Here is a 13,053-nt window from a genome sequence, read left to right as displayed (position 1 = left end):
TTGTCTATATTGTCCGGTTGTGCGTATAAATGTATATTTCTCCTTGTAGATGTAGCCTTTTGTGTGTGATTGTTTACTTTCTGTAAGTAGCACTTTGGGGACAAACTCGTACATTTTCTTTAAAAAAAAATCTGTTGGGGTGAGGTTGTAGTTATAATAGCTATTATATCAACTGAAACATACTGTATGCCGGTACTGTAGGCCTGTCTCCATTTAGAAAGCTAAGAAAACGTGATCGCGAATATTTGCATGTTTGGAATACTTTAAAAAGAGCCCAACATATTTTAAAAGATCACAATCTGTAACATTGCTTGTGAGGTATTGCTGACTGAATAGGCCTATATGAAGAAAAAACATCAAGATAATAATAACCACAACGTAAAAAAGAGTTCTGTGATTTTTATTTTTTTGCTTCAAACGAATACACTTTTATTCGCTATATTTGTGTACAGCAAAAAAACAAACATTTGTGAGATCATTTTCTGAATTTATTATTATGTTTTTTTAATGTAATGAAGCCAATCAACACTAAATAAATTCACTGAGGAAAACATAATTGATAACGATAAATGCAGCACGTAACAGTCATTTTAACTTGTAATTGTTTTTTTCAACACGCCTTTATGTTCACTTCGAAAATTGTGTGTTTCGTACGAGTTGGATATTATTACATTCGATAGGGGCAGACAGTAAGAGTGACAATGCTGCCATCGTCTGGTGAAATTTGGATAAATACGCGGTTCCTGTTATTCTTACACAACTCTCTGACATGAGACATGACACACAATATCTAAACTCTGAAAAATGCTGGACTATTTTCAACTAATGGCTGAGTAAAATATGGGCAGAATACATCGATGGAGTGTTTAAACCCAAAATGCTGGGTTGTTTCAGCCCAAGGTTGGGTAACAATACCCCAACATATGTAAATATAATGCCCACATTTTACCCAGCCATGGGTTGAAAACAACCTAGGCCTACATACACAGATATCAATGATTTACAGGAGTATGTTACACAGACTGAGCTTTTAAAATGCCAAACATATCCTCATGGATAAAAGAGGAGGAAATATCAATTAAGCATTCTTAAATTAAAAACGACATATACATATATACAATTGTTTTTTAACCAAACAAACCACACCCCCCTAAATGCTTTTAGCACCCTGGACAGCACAATAGTCATCACATCTGCGGCTTAATTCATTACTTATTCCGTGCACGCGTTACAGCGCAAAGCAATGCAATCGGATTGCTATATAGACGGTTTCATTTTAACAACATAAACAGACGTTACTGCGCATGCGCTCGTTTGTGACCCCAACTTAACTTCCGGTACACAGTCACAAACAATAGAGTGCTAGTAGATTGTTTCTGATAACAATCAAAAGAAACCGAGAAGAACCGTTACTTGGCTAAACTTGTCTCCAATATTCTGAATTTAGACTTCGATACCAAGCTCAACCGCTAGATGTCAATAAAATGAACATACAACAAAATTCAACAAATCGTTTATCAAATAGTTTTTGTATACAGTAAAATAATAATACAAATTAATATACAATAATTAATAATAACATTAATTAGCCTAAATAAAATATTCATAGTTATATAATTAGACACTAGCCAAATACAAACCTGAAGTTAACTGGGCAACAGGCGCGCGCTCGTCCGATGAAACGTCTACTGTACTCATAAAGGAAACCTCCAGGTGGCATTAAACGAACAAATATTTGCCCGTATAGGCTATGTAGTCTTTTTAGTCAATGTAGGCCTACTACACTAATGCGCCTCATTTCTGTTGAAATATTTATAAACACGTAATATGTGTATCCCCACTGATCTATATAAATGATTGGATTGCTCATGACGTCATTACACTGAAGCTACCGCGCCGCCATGTTGGTATGCCCAAACGTTCTATTAAATCAATAGGGAGTTGTCACATATTCATGATAAAACACTAACTTACCAGTCCCCGTCTTTATATCTAAAGTCTCACAGTACATTCTTACAACGCAAACGTCTTAAGCATGTAAATGGTTAATTATTAAAAGTCGGGAATTTTCCCGTCTTAATATATAGGCTAGAGTGAGTTACATTCATTTTCATTACAGTAGCGTACATATCAGATCATCAGACTGACGAGACACTTCAACATGACAAATGTGTTTATTCTGAAATTTAAATACAGGCTGTATATGTTCTTTAAGTCACGAAGCTTTATTTCTAAACATTTACACGTGCTATTACAACAGTGTGCAATACACTCACCTTCTATACATTGATTTCTATAGGTCGCTATTCTGACCAAAATAAACATAAACATTGGAAAAATCAACAGAAGCAACAATTAATTTAAACACAGATGTGAACTAAAAACGTTTCGCGCGCCTAATAAGCTGAAAACGGGTTATTTTAGATCGTCATTTTGACTGTAAGTCAATGGCGCTCTCTGTCAGTTGGGCATACCAAGATGGCGGCGCGATCGCTTCCGGTGGCTTCACCTCCTGCCGTTAGTTTAGCGTTCTAGGCGCAATCCAGTCATTTTTATAGATCAGTGGTATGCCCGAACCCCCACTAGCAGCTCAGAACGCATCGTTGACAGGTTACTCGCGTGCACTTCTCAAACAGTGCATTTACCCTTGCACGGTGTGCATATAAAGCACCATTAGGAAGGAAGTCATGAGGTGCCAATGAAACTCATCCAAAACCTCTTAAATCTCTTCATAATGACTAATTGGACGAACGTGTCCAGCTGCCAATTCAGCATCACTTTATGCGATGAAGACATCACGGACAGTAACGCAACTGGCGTGGACATTGAGTACCCGGTTCATCTATTCCCAGTCCTTATTCTGACTGGCATCACAGTGACGTGTGCTTTCCTATTTCTCGTTGGAATCGCTGGGAACCTGTTGACCATCCTGGTGGTCACCAAATACAAAGACATGCGAACAACCACCAACCTCTACCTCTGCAGCATGGCACTTTCAGATCTGCTTATTTTCTTGTGCATGCCACTGGACCTTTACCGGGTCTGGCGGTACCGACCCTGGAACTTTGGAAATGAGCTGTGCAAACTCTTTCAGTTTGTGAGTGAAAGCTGCACTTACTCCACCATCCTCAATATCACCGCCCTGAGCGTGGAGAGATACTTCGCTATTTGTTTTCCATTCAGGGCGAAAGTCATAGTCACCCGGGGTCGCGTAAAAGGGGTGATTTTATTTCTCTGGACCGTTGCACTCTGTAGCGCCGGACCCATATTCATTCTGGTCGGGGTCGAGCACGAGAACGGTACCAATTCCTGGGAGACCAATGAGTGTAAGGCGACCGAATACGCCATCCGGTCTGGATTGCTTACGATGATGGTTTGGGTTTCCAGTGTGTTCTTTTTCCTCCCGGTCCTGTGTTTGACAGTGTTATACAGCCTCATAGGCAGAAGACTGTGGAGAAGGAAGGAGAACCCGCTTGGACCCGTTTCTAGTCGGGAGAAGAACAATAAACAAACAGTCAAAATGCTGGGTGAGCTTAAAGTCTTAAATATGCATTCAATTGCTTTTTAAATATTAAAGGACAGATCTGATCAATTCAATTTGCAGAGTAAACAAATAAGCGGTAAATGACCAAAAAGAGAATATTGGATCGGGTTTTGGTGTTCTAAATGGTTTTGAAATAAATATGTTTAATATATTTAGATTTGATGTATGCAGTATAAAAGCTTTTTATTATAAAAGGTTTAATATAATAATAGCTATACTGTAATTTATTTATTAAATACATATGAATTATTTTAATATTATTACTAATAGTAATATGGTAAAAGCTGAGTGTGTATTTTGCTACTTAGGTCTACTTTCATACAGTTTCTCCATTCAGAACATTAAGGAACTCATTTTATTAGTCTAAATTTATGATTGTAATAATTTATATTATAGTAATATTAATACTCCAAACTAGAATTCGACATTTTCTCTTTATGAACTTCGCAGAAGTTTTTTAAATCTATCCAAATAAAACGTAAAAATTATAATTTTATTAAGATAGCTGCTTATTCCTTCTAGTTTTATGAAATTACATAAGGGACCATTTCAAATCTCTCTCTCTCTCTCTCTCTCTCTCTCAGCTGTGGTTGTTCTCGCGTTTGTTCTCTGCTGGCTGCCCTTCCACGTGGGTCGTTATCTATTCTCCAAGTCATCCGAGGAAAATTCCCCTTTCATCTCTCAAATCAGCGAATATTGCAACCTGGTGTCGTTCGTGCTGTTTTACCTCAGCGCTGCGATCAACCCCATCCTTTACAACATCATGTCCAAAAAGTACAGGAGCGCGGCATGCAAACTGTTCGGAATGAGGCGCGCTCCCGTACGCTCGGTGCAGAACATCGTGACCGCGGAGAGTTTTTCAGTGTGGAATGAAACAAGCTGGAGCACGTGACAGAATCCGTCAATCATCTCGTACATTTTTGGAGCATGTAAACTGTTTATATAGCCTACTGACTTAAAGCAGACCCGAAAACCCTTAGGATACTTAGGATCTTTTTGGGGGGTCAGGCATTTGATTTCACACATCTACAGTAGATACTAATTGATCCGAGTGAATCTTGAACCTGTATATATATATATATATATATATGGCTACCAACAATTCCAGCTTGTCCTATTTACTCACACATGCAACTATTGCATTACATTTTCTCTTAATGTCTCGTTCATTTAAATTCTCGTTTATTTAAATTACGCATTTTTGTACGGTAAAGTACAAAATACCCTAAATTAAAAAAAATACCAAATGTAATAGTATTCTAAGAGAACGTTTATGCACTGTTTTACGGTCGTCAGCAAACACAACCAGCAGCGTCATAATTCCCTTTACCTTGGTATCCATGCAAAATGTACATATGCACCCCAAAATGCCTTAAACTGCCTAGTACTGGACGACAGCACACTGTAGAGGTAAGCACTTCAACATTGTACCCTATGAGGGGGAAAATACAATGGTGCTGAATAATAATGTTATTTAAAGCCTGCATTAAGCTTGTGTTTTCCTATTATATTCGACAAATGTGTAAATGTCACGAAAAAGTGCACTTAATACAAGTTTGTGAACGTTGCTGCCATAATATAGTGCCATAGTTTAAGCATGCAGCATAATACTGCTTGTGGTCAATGATATTCTGTAAAGCTATTCATTTGATTTGCTTGTAAAACACTGAGCATCTATGGATGGATGTATTTAATGGCCATCACATAAATTGACGTTTTTGTAATGAAAATATGTATGTAAGGTATTCGATATATTGTGTCTATTGGCTTTCATTGAAGCACATTGGGATTTTTTTAATGTTATGTAAAATGCATTTAGGCTTTATTGTGACACCGCATTTTAAATTAAAAGGGTCTTCTGTTTTTCAGACTACTGGCAAAACCCAGCTTGCCCTTTATTTTTTTCTTTAAATGGAGGAAAAATACATTACAAACTGCAAACACTGAGCAGAACAACCAAAAGACAACCATAGACTCAATAATATCATGTTTCATGTCTGATTGAATCAGGTGCACAAAAACTGATTTGTCTCATTTTGTGATATTACATTTAAGAAAATTTAAACAGGCATATAAATATATATAACATACATATACATTATATATATGTATATATTCATATACAAAATGTAAACACAAGAGAATCGATTTGGAAATTTAAAAAAATTTATTGCGTATAAATATATTACATATATGCTACAGATACATAATCATCTTAAATACAAAGGGTAGTATTTTCAATATCTATACATTTAAAATGATAAGGTAGTTTTTTTAAATATAATGTCTACGATTATAATTTACATCAATAAATGAGACATAGTTATATTTAAAAAAAATGGTAACATGGAATGATTTTTTTGAATGCAAGCATAGAAAACTATGTTTAGACCACTTATGACCTGATGTCCTAGGATCAACTTTAAAACATGAACAACAACAAAAAAGCTTTAAATTTCTGATTTTTTTCCGCATTTATAAAACATGGATTCAGGGTCTTGAGTTTAGGGTAAATGGTCTGAAAAAGTAACAAGTATTCTTCAAGTGATTCCACGTCAAGTTTTCTAGTGTCAAGTCACTTCAACTAAATGTAAAAATAAATGGAATGTTTGCCTAAAAAGTCCAACAATGCATATACAATATGTGAGGACTAAAGACGAGTAAAAAAAAACCTGGTTTAAACTTGGTGAGAAATGACAAGGTCGCACATCAGATTTTCTGAATACACTATTGGAGCAAACAAAGCTACAAACAAAATATATATCTAAAATAAGACAGGTTAATGATGATGTTAAAAATGCTGTTCTATATTTGAAAAAACAAACATTTGTAATAATCCCCCAAATAAAAAGACATGCTACATGAGGAAAAATAAAGAATATGACAGTTCTTGATTCTTGTAATAAATAAATGAAGATTGCACTGTGATTTGCCTTACAAAGTACAAGAATATAGCATAAATAAATCTAACAAAACTGTTATATCTTATTCGCTCTCTAACTTTGGTTAAGGGCTGAGCTAGTAAACATGATCGTGTACTCTATAATGTGATGGAAAGTTAATGGAATACTGTGAGCAGCAGATTTGAAATGATTTGTCACAAAAGTTTGGAATAGTGTATTTAAAGGCACAGGTTCACATCACCTATAATCTGGCCCTCCCAAGTCCCTGAGGTACAAACATTTCAGACTTCACAACATTGTACATTGCTTATTGCAAAGACTGTCATCTGACTCTCTTTGGACTGACAGTTTCTGGTGGTTTTTGACTTTTATGATGAAGAAGGCCCAAAAAAGATGAATAAAGGAGAATAAAGGGACTTCTAAAGCAAAAGGTGTTAAGATGTACTTTGAATATATTGAGATACTGAATAATGCGAGGGACAGACTTCAAAACGGACAGTACAACTCACTCATCTTCCCTGCAATCTGCACTCCGCTTTGCACAATATGACCTTAAGGCCACTTTTTACCGTTAAAAATACTATTGATACTTAGGAAATAGTTTACAGCATCTTAAAACACAAAACAGTACATTTTATCATAACCGACTGGTTAAAGCTGTAACTTACCATAGATAAAAACTGTAAAAAAAAAAAAAGATGAAAAACAATAAGCAAAATCATGTGATTGTTCTTTAAAATCAGGCGTATAAAAAGACCGATAATTACTGTGAAAGAGTACTTGCAATAACCGTTTGCAATCTGCGGTTTAAAAACTGTAGCGATCAAACGGGAACATTCAAAACTCAATGTTCCAGACGTCTAAATTAGAAGCTGAAGCAGGAAGGCGATTAACACAGAGAGAAAGACCACGCCGAAAACAATGAGGCTGGCGAACTGTTCGTCTGTGAGCGTTCTGCTCACGGGCGCTTTGGCGACATCTGCCTCCACAGCCAGCGTGGCGTCGGTCCGGCGCAGGCTCAAGTGGGCCGAAGGGCTGAAGGCCCCTCACAGCTCCTGGAGGGTGTCTGTGCAGCGTCTGCACGCATACACCCGCAGCCGGTAGTCTGTGTTCCACTGCAGGCCAAACAACTGGAAGGACGTCTCTTCTCCCTTATACACCTAAAGGAAAACCATACATTAATACATCAAGAAACAACACCTGTTCTGAGCTCACCTGACCAACTGTCAGATTTTCTACAATCAAAGTCTGTGTATATATATATACAGTATATAAAACACCTCTATCTTGTTGTTTATATAAGTTTTAAAGTGATTGTTCACCCCAAAATAAAAATTCTGTCATCATTTACTCGCCTTCGAGTTGTTTCAAACCTGTATACATTTATTTGTTCTGATGAACACAGTGAAAGATATTTGGAGGAATGCTTACAACCAAACAGTTCTTGTACCCCTTAGTAGGAAAAATTACTTTATATTCTTTTTGTTCTGTTGAACACAAAAGAAGATATTTGGAAGAATGTAGGACAGCAAACAGTTCTGGGGCACTTCTGACTGCCATTGTCATTTTTCCTACTATGGTTCCTTTCCTGTGGCTCGGTGGTAAGAGCATGGCACTAGCAATGCCAAGGTCATGGGTTAGATCCCAGGGGATTGCACATAGTCAGAAACAAATGTATAATACAATGCAATGTAAGTCGCTTTGGATAAAAGCGTCTGCCAAATGCGTAAATATAAATGGTAGTCAATGGGGTCTAAAAGCTGTTTGGTTACAAGCATTTGTCCAAATATTTTTCTCTGCGTTCAACCAAACAAAGACATTTATACAGATTTGAAACAATTAGAGATTGAGTAATTCATGACAGAATTTTCATTTTTGGGTGAACTATCCCTTTAACTCCTACTTGTACGGTATACACGACATCGTAGATGGAACCCTCTGGAAAGTCTCTAATAAAAAAAGTAATTAGTGCAGATCATTTCTATCTGTGTTCATTCTAAAAACTGCCTTATTGCATATGATATGGTATTACAATGTTTTTTGGTACTATGATAGTACCATAAATACTACACTCTTAAAAAAAGGTGCTTCAAAAAGGTTCTTTGATGCCACAGAAAAACCTTTTGGTCCCATAAAGAACCTTTTCTTAGTGGCGAAAAAAGGTTCTTTAGATTATAAAAAGTAAGAAAGAGATGGTTCTTTAAAGAGCCTTTGGTTGAATGGTTCTTCTATGGCATAGCTGTGAAGAACCTTTTGAGCACCTTTATTTTTAAGAGTGTATGGTACAGGAATACCATTGCAAAAAGTAGTAAAGTAATGGTTTTGAATGGCAACTTATTCTATTTAGAAGTCACAAACGAAAATTTTGATAGGGTAGCAAAATGATGTTCTACATGAACAAAAAATGATGCTTCTTAACCCTTCACTGAATCCCAGGGCATGTCAAATGACAAACCATAATTGCTTCCCTGCGGACTCATATAAACACACAGGAAATAGGAAAAATCAACGTTTGGGTTGAAGAAAAAGTCAAATGCCCTACGAACATCCCCTTGAGAGCTTGTTCACAGTTGCAGGTATGTTTACATGCACAGGACAATCTGTATGTTATTCTTAGTCCATGTAGAACAAGCACTTCACAAAACACAAGATGTACTAAATAGAAAGCTTCAAAATCCAGTACTGAGAAATTAAGCAATAATGTCGATGTGCTTTACAATAGAAAGTGCTCCAAAAATCAACCAAATCAAATTACCCTGCCTTTCATTCACGAATAAAATAAACAATAAGCTATATTTACACAGAATTCACTTAATGCACACAAGAGCATTCAGCGTTGTGGGAAAACAAGTTGCTGAGGAAACGGACAGTCACAAATAGAAAAATAATGAGGTTTATGAGCTTTTAAATCTAGTTAATATTGTTGAAGACAAGCGTTCAGGCAATACATTCAGGAGGACTTTCCACCTGTCACATGCAGCTTTCAGAAGGACCAGTTTATGTCTCCATGGCAACAAGCCTCTCTACCACAGGTAGCTCATAAATTGACTGAGGTTATGTTATTATTGCCATGACAAAACAATTACGCATGTAAAGTCTTCTCTGTAAAGGCTTTTCGTTGTATTAATTAAAACTGAGGCTTAATTAAAGTCAAATGTTAAAGCAAATAAAGCACAAAAAGAAATTAAAGCAGGCCAAAATAAAAAAAAATCCATTAAAACGTGGTAGATGACTAATTGCACGCTAGTCGTGAAGAAGTCAGTTTTTGAACATGACACATACATTTGAACAAAATACAACCAATAGAACAATTTTTACTGAATCAAAATGTTACACGAATATCTTTAAGATTTACTTATATATGCAAGATGTAAAACAAAACAGAATTGCTTCTGAACCAGTCATTACATCGTGTGAAGTGCTATATAATAAACATAAACGTCATTCTCTGTTGGTTATAAAACTGACAAAACATTTAGTTTTGCTTCAGAAAACATTTATTAACCATTGATGGATGAATGTGGTTTTTAGACGTTTGCCGTGTTGACACCCATAAAAGATAACATGGCAACATTTTAATACAACTTTATTCGTTTCATTACTAAATTTAACTAAATAAACAAAGTCATAGACATCTGGCATGGCATGAGGAGTAAATTATGAGAGAATTTTCATATTTTGATGAACTATTCCTTTAAAATTTCTAAACGCTTACAACGATATATGTTGTTTTTTCCACTGAATTGCTAATAATGTGGTCTAATGGTTTTTACTTTTTGTGAGATTCATCCATAAATGGATGGCATAAAACTCCAGGAAGCAAGGCAGGAGGAGAAACAGACACGCGTTTTCCAGTTTTAATAAATCCAAATATTATTTCAAATTCAGTAAACTTCCATTTGGTTTAGCCCACCGCGAAACCAGAAACAATAATCGACTTCACGTCTGAATAGAGCCTAATTGTGATAATCACGTGTTCTCTTTTCTGAAGCACAATTTAATGATTCCTGCAAGAGGCTGTGAGCTCTGAAAGCACTCAACTTCATTCACAGGTTAACTGTGACGACACAAGGCAGATACAACAGAATCAAGAGCAAATGATGCGAATAGCTCCGACCCTTTTCCGTTTCCCGTTTCCAATGAATTTAATCATCGATGGCATCTCTGCAGTCATTGTGCCCATATTTGAATCTAATGGAAATTGAAAGTCCTTCTAGCATGAAATAGAAAATCAGACGTGAAAATGGCGCATGGCTTTACAAAATATTCTCAGTTTAATATTTTTAATAATTTGATCCAATGATTCAATCATTTTTGAAACTCGTGTTAAAAATGTTACTTTTTATGTATGAAAGAAATTTCATTTCTTCACCTATCATCGGCAGCAGTCAGCACAGAAACAAATTCAAGCCGTTCCTTTGGGTTTCAAATACAGAAAATTGTTGGCAAACTATAATTGAGGATTTAGGTCTGTACAGGATGAAACGGGTTCATAGAGGAGTTTAAATAAACTGTGTAACATCTTACCTGTTTGTTTTCCGATTCTCTGCCACCCAGCACCTGTAGCACATAGCTGATTCGGTCTCCTCTCATTGGTTGAATGCTCTCCCATGTGACCTCGCAGGCATTTCCTTCTAACTGCATGACTCTTGGGGCTGAGAGAACAAACCAAACCCCATCACGAAAATTGACACTAGCCACCTTGTACTTAATTGCCTTTTTCACATCGACCAGGTACCTTTCAGTGTTGGCGGCAGAGATTTGGTGGTGCTGAAGTTGTACGTTTCGGAAAACAATCCTTCGCCTGCCTTGCTCACGGCCTGGATCCGAAAACTGTACCGGCTCGATTCGCTCAGTCTCTGCAGCTTAAAAGTGTGACTCGGACCTCTGTAAACCACGACGAACCTGACAAAGACAAGGCTTCTTGGTTAAGGGCTTGTTATAAACAGAACATTATTGCAAAAATACAGTACTGTGTAAATTGAGATGCTTGTAGGAATGACTCATTACAATTCTTCATTCTTATTTATTCTTGATTAACAGTTCAAAAACCAAGTGCATAGAATATATACAGTATTTGATCTATTTTCAGTAATAAAACATATTTTGTGCCTGTCCTCTGCTGTAGAACCACGTAAAAATGTAAAATATCCAAAGCATTCATATAAAAAGAATGAGACCTGCACCCAGTGATGTCACTTCCTCTAGCAGGAAACTATGTCATGCTTCTCTCATAAATGTGTAAATCCAACAGTAGAGAAATCTTAATCTGTTATTGCAGTACATTTCTCATTCACCTTTAAAAAACAAAATATGATAAAAATCTATAGAATTTCTGTTTACATATGCCATGTGGGATCTAGTTTGAGCCCAAAAATGCCGTTAAAAGACGGCATTTTTTTGAGTGCAAGAGAGAAAAATACTGGTGATGGCTAGACTAACCATCAGATGATGGAACACTAACAATTACATCCCTTTAATAAACCGCATCAAGGCAGAAACCACAGCAAGTTTTATCATCAAACCTTGATTAGTCTTTATTCCTAAATCCAGACTCCACTGCACAGACGGCTCAAATTTTCCCGAACTGGAACGGAGGCTGAAAGCTCCGAACTGGCAAGAACACAAGCCTTCATTTGCTTCTAAATAAGCCGTCGGTGGGTCGGTGCCGAGCGCCTCTCGGAAAACATTAAGGTAGGTCTTGATAACCCTGACTCTCTTAATCTAATTCCCAGCAGCGCTTTGAGATCGAGTCTTCTCATTAGTCAACTCCACCTTAATGGACCCACGAGCACAAAATGTGCTTTTCAGATCATCAGAGAGAAGAACCGGCCTTACGGGTCCATGGGGACAAATTACAGCGAGGAATCGTGCATACACACACACACACACACACACACACACACACACAGAAAGATGCTTTGCAATGGAATAAAATTCATATTTCAGAAAAAAACACTGACATAATTTAATGGCTTTGAAACGGTCATCAAATGGATGGACTATTTTGAATACTGTTACCATTTTCAAGTTTACTGCTGTAAAATAAGTTTTTCGCCGTAACAAAATGCATCCGAATAATAAAAGTTCCGCAAAAGTGTTAAAATGTCTGCAGGATGCCAAAGTAGACAACAGTATAGCAACCTCCACTTTGATTTCACCGGTGACATAATAAAAGTCCCTTCAATGCTAACCTCTGATTCTTGTCCTCCATCTGCAGGACGTATGTCGTGTCATCTGTGCGAGGACGTTTGCTACCGAAACCCCAGCGTAACTTCAGACTCTGAGGTCCCACTGCTGCGCACTCCAGCCGGGGGGGAGATGGAGGCAGGGGTCTGGTCCTCACCGTTAGAGGGTGACTGAAGGGCCCGAAGCCCATTTCATTTTCTGCTCGAATCTGCAAGCTAAAGAAAAAAGACAAAATTCTAGTCAATTCTGCAAAACCCAGTTTAGCATTCTTCAAAACGCACAACAGCAGGACTGAATTAATGCGAGGGTGCGGAAACGATAACAATATCTGTTCGAAATTCCTGCAGCTTTGCCCACCGCAGCCCTCGTCTGTTCAATTCTTTCTCCCATATGTTCTTCATCTGCCAATCCTAGTTA

The 13,053-nt window shown here is 37.0% G+C and overlaps 2 protein-coding genes across 2 annotated transcripts in view; one reads left to right on the top strand and one right to left on the bottom strand.

Annotated features, from left to right (window-relative positions):
• The first annotated feature begins 2,620 nt into the window (after positions 1-2,620).
• On the top strand, positions 2,621-5,506 carry ghsrb (growth hormone secretagogue receptor b). The gene is made up of 2 exons (XM_057322681.1): positions 2,621-3,527; positions 4,129-5,506. The coding sequence occupies exons 1-2, from the start codon at positions 2,699-2,701 to the stop codon at positions 4,434-4,436; spliced, it is 1,137 nt and encodes a 378-aa protein (XP_057178664.1). The 5' UTR covers positions 2,621-2,698; the 3' UTR covers positions 4,437-5,506.
• A 193-nt stretch (positions 5,507-5,699) lies between these two features.
• Positions 5,700-13,053, bottom strand: part of fndc3bb (fibronectin type III domain containing 3Bb) — a 55,294-nt gene continuing 47,940 nt past the window's right edge. The window contains exons 23-26 of the mRNA XM_057322680.1: positions 12,642-12,851; positions 11,186-11,352; positions 10,975-11,102; positions 5,700-7,607 (exon numbers count right to left, since the gene is read on the bottom strand). Of these exons, the coding sequence (XP_057178663.1) occupies positions 7,494-7,607; positions 10,975-11,102; positions 11,186-11,352; positions 12,642-12,851 (619 nt within the window). The 3' untranslated portion in view covers positions 5,700-7,493. The remainder of the gene's footprint in view (positions 7,608-10,974; positions 11,103-11,185; positions 11,353-12,641; positions 12,852-13,053) is intronic.

Source organism: Triplophysa rosa, linkage group LG23 (genome assembly GCF_024868665.1).
Source record: "Triplophysa rosa linkage group LG23, Trosa_1v2, whole genome shotgun sequence".
NCBI classification, from domain to species: domain Eukaryota; kingdom Metazoa; phylum Chordata; class Actinopteri; order Cypriniformes; family Nemacheilidae; genus Triplophysa; species Triplophysa rosa.
Note: the sequence above shows the minus strand (reverse complement) of the source record. Positions and strands in the feature narration are given on the sequence as shown.